We start from the raw sequence: 24,095 nt of genomic DNA, 5'->3' as shown, positions 1-24,095 counted from the left end.
CCTGAGGGAGAGACAGGAGGCAACATGTGCCAGGCAAGTCAAGTCACCACCTTGACACCATCTCCCCTCAGCACCTGATGGAGACAGCTCAAGATCCCAAACCCAAGAATTTTTGGAATAGCAATATTTCCAAACCATTGTCTACAGTCATCATCCTGGGAAGCAACCCTTGCGGAGATGCAACTTGGCAACTACTGCTATAGTGCTACAACCACATCTTTTGAAGACCCCAAAAAAGAAGATTCTTATCACCAAGTCACCGTCAAATGGTTCATCAACAGCAATTGATATAATGGCTAGAAATGACATAAAGAAGAGGCATTAACATCTGCTTTGCTGATGCACCCTAAGGAACATAAAACATTTCCATCTGATGTTCAGCTGAAACTTTCCATATGTGGTTGTCTCCCCAATAGAATGTGAGCTCCATGAGAGCAAGAACCGTCTTACTTTTCTATTTGTATCCCCAACAGTTAGCATAGTGATTTGCACATAATAAGTGTTTATTAAATAGTTTATTCATTTATTCTTTGTGGAAAAGGAAACAAACCCTCAACAGCAAGGGACTTCTCTGAAAATGAAATTTTAAAGAGATTTGAAACCTCTCCTCTCCTCTTACCTCATAACTAAAACATTTATTAAGTGCTTAACTATGGACAGGACCCTGTAGATACAATTATTGTATAGTATTTCTCACTTTTATGCCTCTGGAATAGGTTTTCTAGACACTGATAGTAAAATATGATTTAGAAATTTTTTATTTACCTTAGTCTTTTTTTTTAAATCCAGTTGTATTGAGTATGTGGTCATATCAGCTTTGTTTGAATGATTCATATAAACAATTTATAAACTACTTCTAGGAAAACGATAGTAGACAATGAGGAGTAATTGATATAATAAAGAACCATTTCTTACTCCTGTGTTTTCTAAAGAAAAAAGCTTATTTTTGTAGGTATTTCTCTAAATTAAGAGGTTAAACCTTTACCATAACTGCCTCAGTTACAGTAGTAGGTTATAGAACATAATATTTTGTGTCTTACTCAATTCAAGAAATATATTTTTTTTCAGTGAGTTTGTGATTTGAGGATAGACAGGAATAGGTGAATCGTCCCTTCGGTCAGGTGGTACCTTTTTGTATATCTTCCAGTTTCTCTTAGTTTAAAGTAATATGTAGATTAATTTTGTTGAGATAATCCCTGCCCTCCTTGATCAAGTATTTATTTTCTTTGAGTTCATGATCTGGATTATTGTATATCTGCTTGTCATGTTTTATATTTACATGAGGGATGCATATCCTTATTTTTAATAGAGAGTAAAGGACAATTCAAGTCAAGAATTCTTGCTTTTTTAAACTATTTGGGGGCAGGTATTAGAATTGAGGAAAATTATATTGACTGTAAGAATTTTCTGTCAGTTTCTCATACTGTTCATACCTTATTTGCCAATAAGAGAAACTTTGTTCTAAACCCTGCTCTTCTGCCTTTTGAATGTAATGTTGCTAAAAAGCTATATCATAAAAAAACTTTAGTTTTCTAAAATGCCTTGAATTTTAACATCTATTTTAAATGCAAACTAAATTATTTTTCATAGCTAACTTTCTGAATTATACTAAAAAGGAGAGGAGCGAGAATAACTCAGGGTAATCAGAATTTTATTTCAAAATTTGATTTCTATATTCTGCTTAGCTTTTGCCACAGTTTCTAAGATGCAGTGAAGATAGGAGGACAAGCAAGTTTATTATAGATTGGTTGCAAAATGCACAATTCTCTCCTGGAAGAGAGTTTTTCTAAGATAAGCTCAGCAGTGACTATTTGAGTAACTGTTATCTGCCAAATTCTTGATTTGAAACATCTCAGGTCCTTATTTTTTTCCCATGGTTCTAAATCTTATTGTTATGTTTGAATTTTAAGGTGTCTTGTCAGCCTCTATAGAAAAATCATTATATATATATATATATATATATATATATATATATTTAAGAACATCCAGACCGTTCCCCTCCTTTTTTTAGCATCATTTTAATGTGAGCTTCCCTGAGTAAATATTTCATTGTACTGCAGTGTCCCAAAAGTCTTAGTGCAATCTTAAGCTTTAATAGTTAAAATAGACTTTTGGGATACTCTATATTAGTAGACTAAGTTTTGTTATAGTGTCTCATTAGATAATGTTTTGAACTGTAAAATTGCCTTTATTAAGTGACTTAGCAAACTCTTTTAAGAGTCACTCTTCTCTGCAGAGTGTTGTTTGCTTCTGTGCATATAGTACTGCTATTAAACACGTGCCTTAATCTTTCCTCTGTATAGCAAAATTTTAAGAAACAAAAATTAAGTTGTACTTCTAATAGTCTGGTATTTAGCTGTCTCCATAGCTTTCTGAAAAAAAAAATAAAAAAAATGCTTCACTGTCATTGCTTTTTTTTTAACTGATTTTTTTTTAAAGGCTGAACTTAGGAGTGACAGTGTTGGCTTTGCAAGTATCAGTCTCTTTACCAGGTCTACTAAAATGTCTGAATTTGAAAAAAGTATACTTTGAATCAATGAATGAAAAAAGCATTAATTAAGCACTTAGTATGTGCTAAGAACTGTGTTCTTGTGAAGTATTGGGGATACAAATAAAAAAGCAAAGACAGTCCCTGCCCTCAAAGAACTTATATACTAAAGGGGAAAATAACAAAGGGGAAAGGTATAGTCAGGGAAGGGCAACTCTGTTCCTGATAGTTAAAGGGATGGCAAATGGTCCATAGGGTAGAAACATAACACCCCCTCCAGCACCAGAAGTGGAGTTGGGGGCTGGAGTGGAAAAAAGGGAGTATTTAACTTCAATTGGAGAGGGAGTTATAGAAGAGAGGACTTAAGTAGAGGGAGTAATGAACATATTAGCTATTTCTTTCAATTACATATATATATGTGTATGCATATATATATATATATATATATATATATATATATATATACACACACATACACATATACACAACATACACACACATCTTAGATTGACAGTCCTCAGCTAGATGCTAATAATTTACAATATGACAAGATTTTCAGCTTAAAGAATATTAAGACATAAGGAACCTAATCTTTTTTCTCTTATTTGATAATACTACTAGCATTTCTATAGCGCTTTAAGGTTTGCAAAGCGCTTTACATGTTTAATCCTCACAGCCACCCTGTGAGATAGGTGCTATTATCCCCATTTTACAGATAAGGAAACTGAGGTTAAGTGACTTGCCCGGGGTCTTACAGCTAGTAAGTGAGGCAGGATTCTAACTCAGGTCTTCCTGACTCCAAGTCCAATACTTTTAATAAATTGTGTAAAATAAAATTTTAAAACCTTTTAGAAAATTTCAAACTGTTTGTTACATTAAATTGCATATTTTAATGGAAACTAAAATTCATCTGTTCAATGTATTCCTGGAGGCTTGCTTAATGATGTAGATTGAGAAAAATGTCTTCATCATTATGCTAATCTACTAAATGAGGCAGAGTGAAGTAGTAGAACCCTGTACTGGGCGGAATTCAGGAGACCTGGGTTCTAGTCCCTACTCTATCACTAGCTCTGTTTCTTTGGGCAAGTTGCCTTTTCTTAGCCTCAGTTTTCTCATTTGTAAAATAAGGGAATTGGACTAAATGATCTCTTAAGATCTCTTCCAGTACTAACATTCTTTTGAGTCTACATCATAGCCAATTCTTATTTTGACTGCTTGCCTTTTTAAATTTTTACTAGGTTTTGTACTGACTGCAAAAATAAAGTACTTCGAGCATACAATATTCTTATTGGTGAGCTTGATTGCAGCAAAGAGAAGGGTTATTGTGCTGCACTATATGAAGGCTTGCGGTGCTGTCCACATGAACGACACATACATGTATGCTGTGAAACAGATTTCATTGCACATCTGTTGGGTCGAGCTGAGCCAGAGTTCGCAGGAGGGTATGAGTATGTAATTTGCTAGAATGGGCTATCTAGCGCTTTGCTTCTTTATTTTATTACCGAAAGTTTGTTTCTAAGCCTTGTAAATAAATCTCTTCTGCACCTTTGCCTCATTACATATGCTTAGATATAAAGCCTATGTTTTGAAGTCAGCCTTCATAATACATGTTCTCTTGGTTCTGTCTGTTGATACAGAAATATATATTTCTTTATGACTAAAAAATAGGAAGAAAATGGTTTGTGACTATTGGTTCAGTTCCATGCTCCAAGTTGGATCAAAAGGAGATGGACATTTTTTTGTTATATGAATGTCATTTTTTTCAGTTGAAATGATCTAAAAGTGACTTTTCCATTCATGTGGAATTGTAAAACTTTAGTTTGGGTAATTGCTGTAAATGGGCCTCCAATAGTTTTATGGAAAAACCACTTTTGCTAATGTTGCTCAAGATTATGGGCTTGGCAGCAGGGTGTCAGCACTTTGGATAGAATTGCTCTGTTTTTAAGGTAAGCAATTCATGAACTGTGCATGCTATTTTAAATTTAAAGAAAAACAAAACTTCCAAACTAAATGTGATCTTTGGCCAGGTATTATGAAAACAAAATTAGAAAATATAAAGTTGGTCACTTGTTTTAATTGAGCACATTCTTAACATCATTTTGTGTGTGGGTGAACTAGTTTCTCATTTTAGGATCACTTCTCTTCTATAAGAGATATAGCTGAATAATTTAGAGCTTATCCTTAACTTCCTGCTTCCTTAATGTTCCATTTCTTTGAAAAGTTCCAGGTTTTTTGTCATTAGCAAAAACAAAAAAGCACTGAGCTGTATTTGACTGGGTAATTCCAAAGTTCTAATTATTGCATAGCATTCTGTTGCTATAACTTTCAAGTGCCAGTTCCTGAATTACCATCCTTTTTTAGCTGTAGTAAGATTTAAGTCTCACATGTGTGTTTCTGTGTCTTTGATATCACAGACATGCATGTATGTTTTACATATGCATAGATATACACATCTGTGTATATTTTATAGATACTTAGCTTTTCTTACTACATATTAATGTTCAGGTTATGTTATAAAGTATAAACTTGATTACACAAAAAGCATTAATGTGCTAGATTTGTTGGAAAGTCACTGCCTTTTTTTTTTTTTTAATGCTTTATAGGCGAAGGGAAAGGCATGCTAAGACAATAGACATAGCCCAAGAAGAAGTTTTGACCTGCCTGGGTATTCATCTTTATGAACGACTGCATCGAATCTGGCAAAAACTACGGGCTGAAGAGCAGACATGGCAGATGCTTTTCTATCTTGGTGTTGATGCTCTACGCAAGAGTTTTGAGGTATGGAGGGGAGCTATTTCATTTCCTGAGAGTGTTTGATCAAGAGTGGACTACGGGGCAGCTAGGTGGCCTAGTGGGGTGGCTAGGTGGCATAGTGGATAAAGCACCGGCCTTGGAGTCAGGAGTACTTGGGTTCAAATTCGGCCTCAGACACTTAATAATTACCTAGCTGTGTGGCCTTGGGCAAGCCACGTAACCCCATTTGCCTTGCAAAAAAAAAAAAAGAGTGGACTACATCTTAAACTGGGAAACCAGTTGATTTTCCTCTCTTAGCATTTGTGGCAGGTAGACATCATAGGAAAGTTTGGTCTTTTAAGGGTGGGGAGACCTAATTTTTCCTTTTTCTGATTTATCTGTTACTTTTTTTATGCTTGTCTTCCTATTCTACAAAAATGGAGAGTAGTGATTACTTAACAAGATGTTATGAGAGAACTAATAAAAAGATTACAATATACACAGCTGTCTAAAAGCATATATAATAAAACCTTAAGTATATTTTACTTAAAATTTCTACTGTTTTATCATTTAACTTTCTCTGTCATAGTTCCTTTTGGTTTTTTTCCCTATTAGACACAGAGTCTTTATCTTCTACTTCCCCCTAATACTTTTTAAATAATCTTTAACATCTTTTTAGCTTTAATATTATTATTATTATTATTATTTATTTTTTTTTTTTTAGTTTTTGTAAGGCAGTGGGGTTAAGTGGCTTGCGCAAGGCTACACAGCTAGATAATTATTAAGTGTCTGAGGCCAGATTTGAACTCAGGTACTCCTGACTCCAGGGCGGGTGCTTTATGCACTGCACACCACCTAGCCGCCCCATAGCTTTAATATTATTTAATTTAACCTTTTGGAACACAGTCACTAGTTTGTAGACCCCAGTTTGTTTCAATATTATTAGATATGGAAAGCAGTTCCAAAACCTTTGGTCAAAAGTTTTCAGTTATTCTTTGAGAAAAATAAATTTAAGTATTTAATATCCCTTTGGTGGTATATCTTAGGACTTGACCTTTTGTTGCTGTTGTTCAGTTGTTTAAGTTGTGTTCAATTCCATTTGAGATTTTCTTGGCAAAGATAGATACTGGAGTGGTTTTATCATACCCTTCTTCAACTTGTTTTGTATTTAATTTGTCACTTATTCTCTGTCTTACTCTTTCCCTTTTATATCTTCAGAAACTAGAGCTTTTAACAGAATTTATCTTTAAAACATAGAACCTGTTTTAAGTAAATTGAGATATAATTATATTTATTTTGGTATCTTGAAACATTGAAATGTTAAAATATTATTGGCTAAAATGAGATTGTATTGGGGGGGGGGTGGAATATACTGTCAAATTACATTACTTTTTTCCCCCACTGTATTTCAAGATTGGCAGTCTTTTGGGGGCAGTTAAGTGGCACAGTGATTAGAGCACCAGCCCTGGAGTCAGGAGGACCTGAGTTCAAATGTGGCCTCAGACATTTAATAATTTCCTAGCTGTGTGACTTTGGGCAAGTCATTTAACCCCATTGCCTTAAGTGAATTTTTAAAAAATTGGGGGGGGGAGGTAATCTTGGAAAGTTTATAAAATCTTTAATGGAAGCTAATTTTCAAAATACATTATTATGTTTTATCTGATAACATCTTAATTTGTCGATTAGAGTAAAAAATTATTCAAGGGCATAATCTTTTATTTTTTCCAAACAGATGGCTGTGGAGAAAGTACAGGGTATTAGCCGATTAGAACAACTCTGTGAAGAGTTCTCAGAAGAAGAAAGAGTACGAGAACTCAAGCAAGAAAAGAAGCGTCAAAAAAGGAAGAATAGGCGGAAAAATAAGTGTGTGTGTGACATTCCTGCCCCTTTGCAAACAGCAGATGAAAAGGAAATAAGCCAAGAAAAGGTAATTTTGAATCAATTCATGAGTAGTCTGTACCAAAAATTCCTAAGTGAAGCATCTTCCTGTACGACTAATTTGGTTTTTGAGTTTTTCTTATTGAAACATTAGTTTTTTAACTTTTCTCTGGGTTTTGAAGTTTGTATTGATTTATTACCAAATTAAGTAGTAGTAGGGCTGAGTTAGGACAAGAAATGTAACATCTTTTTGTTTTGTAGACTTGAATTCTTTTACTTTAAAGAGAAAATGAGTTGTAGTATTAGTTAGTATTAGTCAGCCCACTCTACAATGATGGGATACAGTAAAAATCCTGTGTTGGAACTTGTTAAGTCTTGAATCTATCAAATTCTAGAATGTATCTTTTTGTAAACATTAACTCACAACTGTACATTTTGGGACATAAGTTATTAGTTGAATATTCTATGATATCATAAGCTGTTTTCCCCCTGTTGTGTCTGTATTATAAGTGCTAAGGAAATAATTTAAGTGTGTCATATAAACATTTGTGCCTTGATATCTTTTAAGGAGACAGGCTTTGTAGAAAACAGCTGCAAAGCCTGTGGCAGTACAGAAGAAGGTGGTAACTGCGTAGAAGTAATTGTTACCAATGAAAACACTTCGTGTACCTGTCCAAGTAGTGGCAATCTATTGGGGTCTCCTAAAATAAAAAAAGGTGAGCGCTTGGCACGTATTCTTAAAGTTTGTCCTGATTTATCTTTAGATGAAAGAAAATCATAGAATTTCTAAGTCACATAGTTGTGAAAAAATTATGTTAAATACAAGTACAAATTATACTGTAACCTCTGGTTTATTCTCAGGTTTATCTCCGCACTGTAATGGTAGTGATTGTGGATACTCATCTAGCATGGAAGGGAGTGAGACAGGTTCTCGGGAGGGCTCAGATGTAGCCTGCACTGAAGGCATTTGTAACCATGATGAACATGGTAGGTTCAGGATGAACTGTTTGTTTCTATTATAGTAGCAGCTTTTCTTTAAAAGTACAATTGAAAGAGTATTCCCTCTTTCAGGTGATGATTCCTGTGTTCATCACTGTGATGACAAAGAGGAGGATGGCGATAGCTGTGTGGAGTGTTGGGCTAATTCTGAAGAGAATAACACAAAAGGAAAAAACAAAAAGAAGAAAAAGAAAAGCAAAACGTTGAAGTGTGATGAGCATGTAGGTTTCATAACTTGGCTATAACAAGAATCATTTTTCATCTTTATTATTTATTTTATACAATTCATAGCATCTAAAGCAATAACTTGAAAAATAACTTGGAAGAATCATAAAGCAAAACAAAACTCTACAGTATATTTATTTTCTAACTTCCTGAGGCACTTAAGGAATTGCTGTGACTTGTATTTTCTTTGTGTTCTTTTGTCATGTCAGTTGTCTTTGTCTTTTAGAGCTCACCTAGGTATTAGATCCCATTTCAAAGTACTGAACTTAGTCATTTTTCTCATAATCTCTCTTTCCTTAAATACTCTTTTCACAGATTTGTCGAGGAGTTTTCTGTCTCGAATTGTAATTAAATTTACTGTGATTTCAGATCCAAAAGCTTGGAAGCTGTATTACAGATCCCAGTAATCGAGAGACCTCAGGAAATACCGTGCACACAGTGTTTCATCGTGACAAGACCAAAGATTCGCATGCTGAAAACTGCTGCAGCTCTGAAAAGGGTGGGCAGCCACTGCCTTGGTTTGAACATAGGAAAAACGTACCACAATTTGCAGAACCTGCAGAAGCATCACTCGGTCCTGACTCTGGAAAAGGTGCCAAGAGCTTAGTTGAACTCCTTGTAAGTATCTTCATGTTTTGGATAGTATATAGTCTGCAAACTTATGGGAGAACTAATGCTTGGAGAGATGGATGGAATAAAGATTATCTATGCCTTTAGGGTTTTTTAAGGTCTACAGTTCAATTTTGCTTTAGAAGAGGCATAAGCTACTATAGAGCACCCCCTTTTTTGCTTCTTAAAGCTTAGTGTCTAAGTGAGAAGCTGGGTTATCTTCCCATCCCCACCTCTCTCAAGCAGATTGGAAGAGTTGTTGGGATTTAAGAATGAACCTTTGTAGTTATAAAATCCCAATTTCAAGCCCTGGCAAAAAGTTAACTTTACAGTGTACTTCTGTTAAGTGCTGTTTAGAATCATCATCCTTGAAACTTGATTTCTGCTGTTATTTTATGGGAGCTATTCTTCCTGCCTAAGTAGGATGTGACAGTCCTCTATTTTATGCCATGAAGGAACACAGCAGAGCCAAGACTACAGACAAATTGTACCTACTCTCAAATAACCCAGTTCATAATATGAAGACTGTGATATTGTTAAGAATGATTAGGACTCTCTGTGTGGTACTGAGGAGTCAGATCTTATAATGGAATTCTTTATTTTTTATTTTTTTTAATTTAAGGCAATGGGGTTAAGAATGACTTGCCCAAGGTCACACAGCTAGGCAATTAGTAAGTGTCTGAGGTCATATCTGAACCCAGGTCCTCCTAACTCCAGGGTGAGTGCTCTATCCACTGTGCCACCTAGCTGCCTCCTTTGTAATGGAATTCTTAGTGGGCTTATAAGGCTGAATTTTGTTTCTCAAAGAAGCTGGCACATAAATATTCTGTAAGAGATTTGTTGTTTAGTTCTTTCTTTCACCCCATTTTTGGATTTTTTTGGCAGAAATACTGGAGTGGGTTTGCCATGTCCTTCTCCAACTCGTTTGACAGATGTCATAGCTAGTAAGTGTCTCAGGCCAGATTTGAACTCAGGAAAGTCTTTCTGACTCCCAAGTGCAGCACTTAACTGTTCCTATTAGAAATTATTCCATAGTTGACAGTACTTGGAATACTTTTTAGTTAGTTGATGCTTTCAGGTAAAGATATAAGGAATTTGAGCCTAAATCAAACAAGGGTAGAATTTCAAATTACTTGTCTATTTCATTTTTTTTTTTAGTGTTTTTGCAAGGCAGTGGGGTTAAGTGACTTGCCCAAGGCCACACAGCTAGGTCATTATTAAGTGTGTGAGGCCGGATTTGAACTCAGGTACTCCTGACTCCAGGGCCGGTGCTGTATCCACTGCGCCACCTAGCCACCCCCAAATTACTTGTTAGACTTATTTTTACTATTCTTGCATGAGACTTGTGAATTCCTTAGTATAGGGAGTTCTGAGAGAGAAAAAATATTCTACCAATGCAGGTCAGCATCTACTCTGCCACTTATCTTAGGGAATTGCCTGGGGCACTAAGAGAGTTTGTGACTTGGCCAGGGGATATATAGCTTGCTTTATGTGTGAGACTGGAACCTAGGCTTTCTGGCTTTCAAACCAGCCCTCTAGTCAACTCCAGGTTGCCGTTGCTGTTGTTAACATTATTATAGTTATTCATTCATTATTCTCTTCTAAAGCCAGTGGTAATATAGATATTGCTTATTTTGCTAGATATTTTGCTAAATATTTTTTAAACATTTAAAAGGATTTGTATTTGAAACTTTTGGATAGTAACTGAACTTAAACTTTAAAAGCCTGGATTTTATTTTTTCCCCCATTCTGTCAGCATTTCCTATATTGTCGCTCAGACATTTTCTGTTTTACAAGTCTTAGTTACCAGTTACTTTCCTTTGCAGGATGAGTCTGAATGTACTTCAGATGAGGAAATCTTTATCTCACAAGATGAAATACAGTCATTTATGGCAAACAACCAGTCTTTCTACAGCAATAGAGAACAGTACCGACAACATCTGAAGGAGAAATTTAATAAATACTGCCGCTTAAATGATCACAAGAGGCCCATTTGTAGTGGCTGGTTGACAACGGCCGGAGCAAACTAAAATAAATAAAATAGCTCTGTCTTTCATTGAAACACTCAAGATGACTACTGCGCCTTCTCTTTCAAAAACTCTTTAATTTAGTGACTTTTGGCAGAATTTTATCTTAAATCAATGTGATTCTTTTCTCTTTTTGTTTTCGGGGACTTTGGTGGAGGTAACTTCATTAATTTGTTCTTTCTTCAGGCTTGTATGTTTAGTTGAGTAGCTGTGCAAGCCTGCCTTATAATTTAAGCCATCTCTTTTCATTAAATGTTTCTCTTACTGTGAGACTTAAAAAAGCAACTTAGTGGCAAAAGTAATGTTGTACTTATAATTCTGTACAGAAATGATGAGCTGAATATAAGGTTTTACAAAGTAGACATCCACTTGCAAAAAATGTTTGGATGTAATATGTTAAAGCGCAATGTGCAAAATTTAAAAATAAAGAATATTTATTAATACGCATAGTACAATTTGGTCTACATGTTTCTACTTAATGTGATAATAGTATTTCCATGTTTAGTTTGTCAGTCATCCAACTTGGTAGCTCAGGTTGTTTCTATGGGGGAGATGAAGAGGAAAATCCCTCTTCAATGAGCATTCATAGAAAAGTTACTCCTAGATTTCAACAAAAGAATAAATCCTTCCCTTGATTGCTTATCCTGTGTCTAGTTGATTTATAAGACAGTTTTTAATACCTTTTTTTAAAAGATCCACTGGGATTCCTTTTAATTTTCCCTAATTTTCCTGCATACTTCACTTGCTCTTCTTACTAATATAGTACCCTAGTACTTCTTAAATTCAAAGATTCATTTTGACCCATAAGAACAAAACTTGGCAGACTTTCAATCAAGGATTGCCTAATAGGGCAATTAATTGCCCTTTAAAGCCTAGGATCAGGAGTTGCACTGAGTAGTTATAAATACACTGAAGTCTGCATAAATGCATGTTCAGCCTTATCTGGTTTCTAACAATAAAGTTACTATGGTATTACAGCTTATTGCTGTCACAGGCTGTCTGTGTAAGTATTGAAGGAAGAGAAAGATAGTCCCTAAGGAGAGGCATTTAGCTGCCAGCTTTGCACTTCTCCATGTAAAAATCTGAGTTAGTAGCTGAGTAAACACAGGCACTTGGGTGTTTTTTTTGATCTGATATTGTACATACAGTACACTGAACAATACCAGGAGATAATTATCAGTAATAAAATACACTAGGAAGGAATGGGATGAATCTGATATACAGACTTCAAATGGAGATGACAGACTCTGTGTAATTGTCTTTTTGTGGTTCCTAAAATGTGTTTTCGGTTAAAGCCCACAATCTAGAGCAGAAGTTAAATGGAGCCCATGATTCTCTTTTGGCTCCTTTTCCCTCTGCCTTGAAGCTCTAATAATGACTATTGCCTTCTGTATCCTCATTGTCCTGGAGAGGAAATTTGGCTGAAGTCCAGCATCTAAAATTGAGCTGAAAGAGCTGATATAGATGGGAAGATGAACTCTCATTTTATAGACTGGGAAATGTGAGGCCTGGGAGACTTTTAATGACTTGCTGGAGGTCATGTGGCTAGTTATAGTTAAAGAACCAGGCCTATAATTCCTATTTTTGTGCTTTTTTCCACTATTAGACCTACATTTACTTCCCTGCATACTATTCCTTGAGGGAGAAGGATCATTTGCTATATTTTTTTTACAGATCTGAGTTGTTTTATGCCTGACTCAAGTCACTAGCCCTGTGACTGGGCAAGACATTTAATTTCCCTAGCCTGTTGCCTCAGGGGGGAAGGGTTTCTGCCTGTGTAATTCATGAAATTGTGAAAAGGAGAAAATGTTTTAAAACGTTTTGTAAATTGCAAAGTGTCTATAGTATTGTTAAATATTTTAGAATTTGTGGATACCTTGATACACGCACACACACTGCCCTGGGCACTCAAGTCCATGTTCTCCACAGTACAGCTCCTTATGTGGATGTCCCTCTTAATACCCCAAATTCAACTTGTCCAAAACTGAATTTTCCTTTTCCCATAAACTTCTTAACTTTGGTATTTTTCTGTAGTTCCACCATTTTACTCAGTCTCCCATGTTTACAGCCCTTCGATCTTTGAATTCTCCTTATCATTCCCAGTGACAAAGTCCTGGTAGCTTCCCTATGTTCTCACCACACCCACTTAGATCTCTACCATATCTTAACAGGTCTGTTGTCTCCTCTCCAATCCTTCCTTAATAAGACAGAACTCTTAGAACTAGATCTCCTCTTTCTGTCAAAGATCCCATTCTGTAGTTTGTTCTTTTGAGAGGTACATGAGATGGATGGTATACATAGGGTATAGTCAATTGGATATGTAGATAGGGGATAATACGTGTGTGAACTTGTTGGAATGCATAGGATCACAAAAATAAAAGGTGCAGAAAGAGAATAGACCTAGAGTAAGGGAAAAGCCATGGAGCACAGTTAAGCAAAATAGCCTGAGAATTAGTCTTTAGGGAGCCAGAGAACCAAGAGAGATTAGTGTCACTGAAAAGGAGAGAAGTCTGAAATGCACGCAGAACTGAACACTTCCAAATGTGGGCTGATCACAATGGAATGATGGCTTCTCTTATAATAATAAAGATGGTAATATTTATGTAGTGCTTATTGTAAGGCAGGCCCTGTCTTTACAGTGATCTCATTTGATGCTCAACTTGTCTCTAGACAATAGAACCAGGAATAATATAAATACTTCTGTGCTGTGCTAAGTACTTTACAATTAGTTTTTCATTTGGACTTCACAACTCAGTATCTTGGGAAGTAGGTACTATTATTATCCCCATTTTGCAGATGAAACTTAGGCAAACAGGTTAGGTTAAATGATTTGCCCAGAGACTCACAGTAAGTCTTGAGTCTGAATTTGAATCAGGTCTTCCTAAATTTGGAACAGTGTTCTATTCAGTAGATCACCCAGCTGCTGTGAGGAATGCTAAATTCATTATCAGAACTGAGGCTGCTGCAGGAAGCTAAGGGCAACAAACATGTAGGTTTTATCTATGTGGAGAGAAAGGATTGAAGAAGTAGGACCTTTGCTTAGGATAGAGAGGTGATAGTAACTTTCAGTACAAGGCAGAGCTATTCAATTCTTTGTGTTTTCAAAGCAGAATGACCTTTACAAATAATTGATACCCAAGTATATTGTAAGAGAACACCCAGCTGCCCTTGATATACCATTCAAACTATCTGACCCAGGAAAACTCCATTCTGGGTCCTAAAAGACCCAGCCAATATGATTATCTGAAAGAACATGGAAAGTGAGAGGTGGGAGAAGAGTAAATGTTCCAGAAAAGGGAAGAGAACAATTTATAATTTCTTCATTCCTATGGAGAAATATGGATTAAACAATTATATTGTCAGCTGGATTCAGAATTGGTTGTCCATTCAGTATCAATGTGGAAAAGATCTCCAGGAGAGTATTCTAGGGATTTATGCATGACCATGAGCTATTTAACATTTTCATCAGTGACTTGGATAAAGGCAGAAGGAGAGATATGCTGATGACACAGAGCTACCACAGTGGATGACAGAATCCAAAAGGATCTGGACAGGCTAGAGCACTCGACTAAATAGGATGAAATTCAATGTAGATAAATGCAAAAGACAGATACTACAAAAATATCCAGGAGCGGCTAGGTGGCGCAGTGGATAAAGCACTGATCCTGGAGTCAGGAGTACCTGGGTTCAAATCCGGTCTCAGACACCTAATAATTACCTAGCTGTGTGGCCTTGGGCAAGCCACTTAACCCCATATGCCTTGCAAAAAAAACCTAAAAAAAAAAATCCAAACTTTACGTGTTGAAGATAGGAAGCCAAGTATAGACAGAAGTTACTTTTGACAAAAGATCTTAGGGGTTTTAAGGGACTACAAGCTCAATTTAGGTTTGCAATGTGATGTAGCAGCCAACAGTGCCAATGCTATCTTGGTCTGTATTAAGAGGGGTGTAATTTTCAGGTATAGAGAGGTAATTCTTCCATGTATTCTTTGTTTAGATCCCATCTAAAGCATTATCATTAGTTCTGGGAGTTACAGTTTTAGAAGGACACTGTTAAGACAGAATCTGTTTAGAGGAGAGCACCCAGAATGCTGAAGGGCCTTGTCATACAGGGATCAGTTGAAGGGACTGAAATGTTTACCCTGGGGTAGAGAAGGCTTAGGCAAGATGCAATAGCTATCTTCGAATATTTGAAGAGCTATTAAAGGAGACTTGTTTTCTCTAAACTGCAGAACCAGGAGTAATAACAATAGCTATCATTTATTATCATTTACTAAAGGCTAAGCACTTTACAATTGATATTTCATTTGGTCCTCACAACCACCCTGACAAATAAGTACTATTATTATCCCCATTTTTGCAGATAACAGGGGTTAAATGGTCCAGGGGTCCCAAAGCTAGTACATGTCTGAGAATGAATTTGAACTAAAGTCTTCCTGACTCTAGGACTATGCACTCTATCTACACCATCACCTACCTAGCTTCCTGCAAGGTGGGGGGGGGGGGTGTAGAAGCTGAAAGAAAAAAAAGGGGAAAAGAACAAGAACAAAAAAGAATAAGAATTTAGGTTTGATTTCAGTTTCCAGTTCATCCTCCACACAGATGCCAATGTAATAAAACATGTCTAGTGCTACTCTGCCCAAAAAATCTCCAGTGGCGCCTTAATGCCTATAAGATCTAACTTCTCTCTTTTGTCATTTGAGATCCTGCATAGTTTATTTCCTGTTTCTCTTTCTAGACTTATTACATATTCCCCTCCATACATACTACATTTCTACCAAACTGACCTACTCATTGCTCTTCATACACATTATATGTGCCATCTCTTTACAAAGCTTTGCACAGAGCCTAAAATAACTTCCCTCTTTGCTTTAGAAACATGGGACCTTATCTGATCTCCCCAATTTCCTGCATAAAAGTCCAGAAATGATTTTATATTTATGTTTACTATTTACTATTTGTGTGTGTTATGTGTATACAAATATGTATCTGATAGCATGTGTACCTGCTGTTTCCCCAGATAGAATGTAAACTCTGAGGAGAAGAACTGGTTTTTGTCTCTGCAAGCCCATGCAGAAACTCAGGGCTTGGCCGATATAAGGTAATCAATAACTACTTATTGATTATGATAGATTTTGAGACCATGTCTTAAAAGGATACATAGGAAGAACCGGAAAGATTAAGATCTGGTTGAGAGAGGGAAGAACCCTTACTTTTTCCTTCAAGAAGTTTGAAGGAGACATTAAAATTGAAAGACAGATAAGATTTATTCTGCTTAGCTGCAGGGAACAGAATTCCTAGGAATGGAATAGTATAAAGTCTATAGGGAAAAAAATTTATAAAAAAAGGTAAAAGATCTTCTCCTAAGTCCTTAGTTCCTAAAATCCTTGTTAAAGTTGTAAACAGAATTCTTGGCCAGATTTGATTTATACTGATTCCTTGGCCTCTGAGGTCCCTTCTCCAACTCAGGCTACCTGCCCACACCCGGGACCATGCCCTGGAGGAACTTCTCCCCTTGGGGTCACAGTCTTTGGATTACTTTGGAAGCACTATTTCAGGAATGCTGCACTTCATTCTCTTCTCTCAGGTCATCACTTTTGCCATCTCCTCATCAACATCTAGCTCTGCCTGCATGCCCTTTTCTTTCCTACCCTCTCTGGGTCTTGGGATCCTAAATCCTGAATGATTAGTCAGTCAACAGACATCATAAAGCAGTTGCTATCTATCAGGAACTATGATATTTATTGAGTATACAAAGAAAATCAAGAACATGGTCCCTGCTCTCAAAGATCTCATGATGGGTGGGGGAGGGAAACATATGTTACTATGTACATACATGATACAGTGTAAATGGAACCACTGAAGTAGCATTCTGAGGTTTGCAAAACATTTTACAAATATTTCATTTTATCCTAGGGACAACTCTGGGAGGTGGGATTTGAATTGAATCTTCATCAACCCTGTTATTGGTGGTACTGTCCCTATGGTCTGTCTCATCTAGCAACATTCAGAACCAAACTGACCCATCTCTAGCCACCATTCCCCTACATGTTTCTCTCATTGTTGATTATAAGGCTGTTTTTTTGTATTTATACCCCCAATGTCTAGAATAAAGATTGGTACATAGAAAATAACTTTTTTTTTTTACAAATTCATTCACTCATCCATCCCCTTCCAATGGGAATTCCCTTCTTTATTCCCTCCTGTCTTTGCCTTTAGTGTTTCTCTTTCTTTAAAGCTCAACTCAAATATCACTTCCACAAAACCTTCCCTGATCCTTCAATATTGACCTTAGACATGGAGCTCCCATTTTGCAACTCTCTAATGCATGTGACATACTGTGTATTATCTCTTTACTGGCATCTACATTCCAAAGGTTGCATCTGTTCTGTGCTTAGCACACAATACATTGAACACTTCCTCTCTTGAATCTTGCAGTGGGTTCACTCGGAATGTTTGTTGAATGAATAAGCAACCATTCATACTAATCTAAATTAACAAACATCTCTTTTTGAATTTTTGAGAGTTGGAATGCAAATTTAACATTCTAGTCCTTTTCTCCCTTCTAAATATAAAAGTTTTTTTTTTTTGGGGGGGGGGAAGAAGTCTTAAAACAAGAGAAGACAAGGAATGAGGTGGATAAACAGATCAAGCCCAAGCTTAGGAATCCAAAGATCTGTTGTTTCTTAGTTTCCCTTGTGGCACAATTTCCTGGTTCTATGTACAAAGCCCTGTCATTTTAGGAGAGAGGTTGCTGGTCCTAAAACCAATGCAAAAGTGATTTCTTTGCTTCTGATTTCCTCCTTGTTAGTGAAGATTGGGGAAGTGATCTTTTAGTCAACCAGAAGGGTAGAGACAGATGCTTCTACCATCCTTTAGCCATTGGTTAACTTCTCCTGGATGAAGTCAGAAGCACTTTGAGTACCTTAGCAGAAAAGTGTACAGAGGAAGAGAAGGAAGGGTTGGGCACTCCTGTTCACAGATTCTGGAGACCCTAGAGACCATCCAGTCTAACTCTCTCATTTTATACAGAAAATAAGACTCTGCAAGGCTGTGACTTGCCCAGGTCACACAGATACTAAATATCATAACTAATATTTTGATGTAGGGCTCCCTTCCTCTTTTCTAGTTCTTATTCCTTCTCCCATCCTCAGGAGGAACCTATGATTAATAGCTAACACTTAAAAGAGAACTTTCATGTTAAAAAAAAAAGCTTTAAGCACAACCCATGAAGTAGGTATTATAGTTATTCCATTTTACAGATAAAACTGAGAGGTGACAATTAGTCTTTTCTCCTCCAGATTTCAAGCCCAGGAAGATTTTTTTTCTCTTTTATTTTCCCCACCTCCTATGCATCTTCCCCCAACCTAGAACTACAGGTAAACTCTCTCTAAAGGTCTTCAAAGGGAGAGTGGGCTGGCTGTCCCTGGCCCCCCATCCCCGGAGGAAGAAGATGCCTAGTAAGGGGTGCTCAGCTTCTGGGATAGAGGAAGGTGGCGAGGCGTTTTGTAGAACGTTTTCTCCTCCCTTGTCCCACAGCAGTGACACCCGGCCCACTGCACTTGGGAGCCCAGGGATCCGTGTTCAAATTCCGATGGGGATAGTCCCATGGGGGTGCAAAACAGATGAGGTGTCGTTCTGTTCCGTTGCTGCTGCCCCCCTTTTACAGAAGAGGAAGCCGAGGCAGGCGGATCCATTTGTCCAGGTGGTGCCCGGGTTTGAACTGCCGCCTCTTCCCCGGCCGCGGCACCGTCAGCTGTTTCTTAAATGAATGTCTAATGAGTCGTGGCTGGGGGTGGGTGAAGGCAGCTGGCGTCCACGGGCTGAGAGGCCGCGCGGTGCCCGCCGTGACCTTGGCCAAGTCACTTCCCGGCTCCCCGCAGGCCCTCGGGCTCCTCCCATCTCCGCGCAGCCGCAGCCCGTCGTCCCCCCGGGGGCGGGCCCGCGCCCCGAGCCGCGGGAGGCGGCCTGAGAAGCCCAGGTGCCCGGACGCGGTAGCGGGCCGAGGCCGGGCGGAGCGCCCTCCAAGAGTGGCGACGCCCCCCCTCCTCGCGCCCGGGGGTCTGCCGGGAGGGGGCGGGGCCGAGGACGGCGGCTGGAGGCGGGGCTTCCGGCCCGCGGGGGGCGCTCGCGCCACGGGCCGCTCCTTCCGTCCGGGAGACGGTGGGAGGCGGGGCTGGAGGGGCGGGCCCGGAGGGCCGGGGGCGGGGCCTGAGGCAGGGCTGGAGGGGCGGGCCCGGAGGCGGGGCTGGAGGGGCGGGCCCGGAGGCGGGGCTGGAGGGGCGGGTCCGGAGGCAGGGCTGGAGGGGCGGGCCCGGAGGTCCGGAGGCGGGCCCGGAGGGCCGGGGGGCGGGCCCGGAGGCGGGGGCGGGGCGGGGCAGCGGGAGCATGGAGCCGCTGAAGCCGCCGCCCGCGGCCCTGCCGCTGGGAGCGGAGCCCGGGGCCGCGCCCGGCACGGAGCGCTGGCAGGGCCGCCTGGCGCTGGTGACGGGGCCTCCTGCGGCATCGGCGCCGCCGTGGCCCGGGCCCTGGGGCGGCGGGGCCTGAAGGTGGTGGGGTGCGCCCGCACCGTCGGCGACATCGAGGTACTTCCCGCCCGGGCTGGCGGCCCCCGGGCGCCGCGAGGACCTGGGGTGGCCTTGGGGGAGAGGCTTGGTGGGCGCCTTGAGGACGACCGCGGGCCGAGGAAGAGGTGGGGGCGCTGGCCACGGGGCTTCACGTTTGGGGGCGCTGGGGGGGGCCGCCGCGATCGAGGAGATGCGTGTTTGTGTCGGGTCGGAACGCGCCGGGGCTCGCCCAGGAGGCGGATGTCTGGGCCCCCCTGTGCGGGTGGAGAAAATGAGCATGAAGACTTGGGGAGGGGCTTTTGAATATTTTTAATTTAATTTAATTTTCAATAATTTGGGAATAATTTAATATAAAATAGTAAACACAATGTTGGACCTTCCAGCTTTTCTCCTGCCCTGCCTCTTTGAGAAAGGCAAGCCATTCAATAAAAGGTTGTGCACGTGCAGTCTGTTTTTAATTGTGTTACTGGAAATATGTGTTGTTGGGCCGTAAGGTTGGGGAGCTGAGGTACAGCAGTCGGCTTGAGCTTTCGGGGTTGGGGGTCCTGATCTTTGGGAGGTTTGTGGCGCAGGGGAGGGTTATAATCCCAGGGATTTAGGGTTGGGGGTCTGGATAAGGGCAGGGCTGTGGTGGAAAGTTTGGGGGCCGAGGTGGCAGAGGTTCCAGGGAAGGAGAGCCCCATAATTGGGAGAACTGAACCGATTTTGGAGTTTTTAGGAGCTGGGGTATGCCAAGGATGATTCTGAGGAGGAGTCTATAAGCATCACCAGCCTGAAGAGGGAAGCAGGACACCTTAGGGGGAGTAGGATGACCAGACTTAGAATTGGTTAGAAACTCCCTGTGAAGCTATCCAAGCTGCCTGAAAAAATGATTATTCCTAAACCTGATACCTCCTCCAAGTATGCTATTGATCTTATCCCCAGGACATCTACACTAATGGGATCCTTGACTTCTAGCATTCACCTAGATATCTTGCCTTCTCTGGATTTAGAGCAGGAGAGAAGGGAAAGGGTAAGAGAACATTAGTCAACTGGGAAGTTAGGAAGAGAGGAAAAAAGCCTTCAGATATTTGGTGGGAGATGAGGGGAAGAACAGATGTTCACCTCACTCATTACTTGTTTTGCTGTTCCAGACCTAGGCCAAGTGCAATGGACTCCATGATAGCTTATTTATCTTTTATGGAGCCAGGATGATAAGAATATGTCTGGCATTTACACTGCTCCAAATGTGATTTTGTATTGAATTAAGGCTGAACTATGTAAACCCCAAGGAACTCCTGGATCATTCCCCACCTCCAACAGAGCTCGGTGGCTGTTGAGGTGATAGATGTGAAGTGCTCAGAAATTGGAGCTGGACCCAGAAAGCAGAACTCAGGGTCAGAGAACATTTCTATGGTGGACCATGGTCTGGTTTCTTTCAGGGCCTATGGACTAGTGCTTGACTGCAGGGCTTTATCATTCATTCATCCTGTGATCAAAGTTCTTATCTGGGAAGGGGAGAGGACATTTAATATGGGTGGGTGACTGTGAGGAAGGAGGTCATCACTCTCTTGGGCAGAGTCCTTGGCCTTAGACACAGTGGACTAGTGATTCATTTTAAAGCTTCTCTGATATTCTCAAGGTCACCAGGCTCCACCTAACCTTTGCCTTACCCTCTTCCTCCTCCATTCCAACCAGCTCTTAGCAGCTCAGGGCTCAGTCCCAGGCTGGGCAATGTAGCCTGGTGACTAGAAGGTCAGGCTGGTCACTAGAAAAATGGACCTCACTAATCTATAACCAGTTGCTTTGTACCCTTGCTCTTTGACACTAAAATAGTCATAAACCATTGAATTCCAAGAAGCCTCCAAGTCTAACCACATTGACCTCTAAATAATACCTTTGGGTAGAGACAAATGAAATTATTTAAGATTTCTGGAGAGAGTTACAGAAGGCTAGGTTGGGTGATGGAAAGAAAATGATAAGGAGAATTGAATTTCCATGACCCTTTCATCCAGACTCATCCTGAGGGAATTTTGGCCCTACTTCTTCCTTTACCCTTCAGGGCTAAAGTCTGGGGTACTAAGTTGGGAAGGGTTTTGGCCTTGCCCTTTATGAGCCTAGAGAAGGAAGGATGGCTTACACGTTTGAATTTTATTTGGAGGAGGAGAATTGGTAGGGAGAGAGCATACTTGCTGTTGCAAATCACTTGCTTCTTCACCTATGATGTGGCTTTTTTTTTTAATCAGTGCCTGCTTTCTTCATAGGGCTATCCGGGACCTACCTTTCTGGCAAGGGATTCCTGAACCTGGTCAGATTAGGAGATGGAAGTTGCTTCTGAGCCATAGGAGTTATGTATTAACAGGTTCTTTTATTGGTAGGAAAAGAAGGGAGCTCTCAGGAGCTTGGCAGATGGCTGAGCTGGATTAGAGCCAGCACCCATATGTCTTTCATAGGGCCCAGGTACCCAGAATGAATGGGTACTACCCACCCTCAGCTACCAGATTGTTTTCCTTTTGCTTCTGCTTCTCAGTGGAGTGGACAGTTTCTGTGCAGTTATCACAGGGCCCTAGAGGTTTTCTTTGTTTGTCTGTCTGGTTCTATTTTCTCTGTCTTGGCCCTTCTCCCTCGTTTCTATGTTTCAGTGTTTCCTACTTTTTCTGAAGTTCTTCCCTCTTCAGAGTAAATACTCAATATTCTCCCTGGGGGGAAAATGAGCTTGCAGGAAGCCTCATAAAGGAGACACATTCATGATACCAGCTCACCTACCTTATAATTCCAAGGAAAAAACTTGAAGGGGAGAAAAGAGGGAGAATTATATCCAGGGCCCCTGACACTTCTTATTGGGGGAGGGAAGATTAGGAATGGCATGACACTGGATGGTTGGAGGGGAAAAACTCAGGCTAGGGATATCTCTCTCCTGCCTGATTTAAAATTTTGTGAAAAATGTAAAGCAAACTTTCTGGATAGCATTCCTTCCTTTTCCAGGGGTGGGAAGAGGAGGGTAGGTGAGGAGGAAGTTCCGTTCTGGCAGTTCCTGGATCCTTTCTGGGAGGTAGGAAGAGTAGCTCCAAACATGTCAGGGTAGGGATTAGAAGTTCTGGCTTATCAGTGACTTTCTTGGCTAAAATGGAGGAAAGAAGGTTGTGGACTGCTGGCCAGGAGAAGAGAATTTCTAGATGGAGGTAGACATTATTCTTTTCTTGGGTATACTTGCCACCTCTACATTTTCTATCCTGGATCCTTCCTCCTCACAATTGGAGGTTGGGTAGATTCTTTTTTTCATTCTATAGATAGGAGGCCTAGCACTAGGACCCAACTTCACTTCTGTCTCTCTCTTCATCACCCAAGCTGTGGACCATCTGTTGTTTAGGGGGAACTTGGTGGTGACTACTGAAAAGTAATCTTTTTAGATTTTGATTGGAGGGGTAGGGTGAAAGAGTTGTGACTTGACAGGGAAAGAACTTAGCCATTCAAATCTGTTAGTCCTTTGACCAGATTTTTTCTCTTTATTCCCAGAAAACTGGCTGCTGAGTGTCAGAGTGCTGGCTACCCTGGGACTCTGGTCCCCTACAAATGTGACCTGTCCCAAGAAGAAGACATTCTATCCATGTTCTCAGTTGTTCAAACTCAGCATAATGGTGTGGATATCTGTATCAACAATGCTGGCCTGGCCCGGCCTGAACTCAGTGGCCACACCAATGGTTGGAAGGATATGTTGAATGTGAGAGCTGTGGCTTTTGTAAGGGGCAGGGGGGGAAAGAAGATCCACCTGCTCAGAGGATGGAGCATGCTGTGGAAGTTGACTGCTTGGATGGCATGATCTAGGACAAGCTTTTACTAAATGAAGCTGGTGAAGTCATATGTCTCTCTACAGAAGGAGATTTAAGAATCCCCTTCATTCCCTCATTCCATTTAACTATCATATTTAACCTACTGCTTCCTTTTGACTCTGGGGTTAAACTGTATATCTATTTTTTTCAGAGTTTACAAACTGGGAAAATATTACTGCCCAGCAGAAAATATAACAGCCTAGGAATTAGGAGCTTTCTGTTCTATTGTCCAGTTGCTGCCAGTAGCTAGCTATATGACCTTAAGTCATATGACCTTTAGGAGTATCTGCTTCTTCTTCTTTAAAATAATTTATCTCAACAAACACTTGGTAATGCTTGTGTTTTCCAAAGTGCTCTACTAGAGGGGCACCATTCTTAAGTCATAGTGTTATCATAAATATCAAATAAGATAATATATATGTGAAAGTCCTTTGAAAGATTAAATGCTATATATGAATTAATCCCCCCCCCCCCCAAGCCTTTATTCCATTCCTGTTGACAAGCAGGAGCATGTTTGGTGTAGTGGAAATAGCACAGTCCTGGGAGTTAGGTGATATAGCTTCTAGATTAGACTTTCTCTGAGCCAGCCCTATGTGATTCGGGACAAGCCCTATTGTCTTGTGATTCTTCTCCTGCCTGTCCTCACTCCCTCACTTTTCTGAGGGCAACTGTTTTCACCATCTTCCTGGTGATCTTTGTCCCCAATTTAGTGATTCATTGTTACTATTATTTAAAATTCTTTTCCCTTTGGAATCAGTTTG

At 40.0% G+C, this 24,095-nt stretch overlaps 1 protein-coding gene across 12 annotated transcripts in view; it reads left to right on the top strand.

Annotated features, from left to right (window-relative positions):
• The window catches only part of LOC141513565 (gametogenetin-binding protein 2), a 169,480-nt gene extending 158,479 nt beyond the window's left edge, over nucleotides 1–11,001 (top strand). For 10 of the 12 annotated variants that reach the window (XM_074223522.1, XM_074223518.1, XM_074223516.1 and 7 more), the window contains 8 exons: nucleotides 3,727–3,936; nucleotides 5,092–5,266; nucleotides 6,954–7,148; nucleotides 7,668–7,815; nucleotides 7,961–8,086; nucleotides 8,171–8,319; nucleotides 8,693–8,941; nucleotides 10,759–11,001. In XM_074223522.1, the coding sequence (XP_074079623.1) occupies nucleotides 3,727–3,936; nucleotides 5,092–5,266; nucleotides 6,954–7,148; nucleotides 7,668–7,815; nucleotides 7,961–8,086; nucleotides 8,171–8,319; nucleotides 8,693–8,941; nucleotides 10,759–10,962 (1,456 nt within the window). In that variant the 3' untranslated portion in view covers nucleotides 10,963–11,001. The remainder of the gene's footprint in view (nucleotides 1–3,726; nucleotides 3,937–5,091; nucleotides 5,267–6,953; nucleotides 7,149–7,667; nucleotides 7,816–7,960; nucleotides 8,087–8,170; nucleotides 8,320–8,692; nucleotides 8,942–10,758) is intronic. The other 2 variants (XM_074223519.1, XM_074223517.1) reach the window with 1 other exon arrangement.
• The last annotated feature ends 13,094 nt before the right edge of the window (nucleotides 11,002–24,095 follow it).

The sequence above is a fragment of the Macrotis lagotis genome, chromosome 2, assembly GCF_037893015.1.
Source record: "Macrotis lagotis isolate mMagLag1 chromosome 2, bilby.v1.9.chrom.fasta, whole genome shotgun sequence".
Taxonomy (NCBI): Eukaryota; Metazoa; Chordata; class Mammalia; order Peramelemorphia; family Peramelidae; genus Macrotis; species Macrotis lagotis.
Note: the sequence above shows the minus strand (reverse complement) of the source record. Positions and strands in the feature narration are given on the sequence as shown.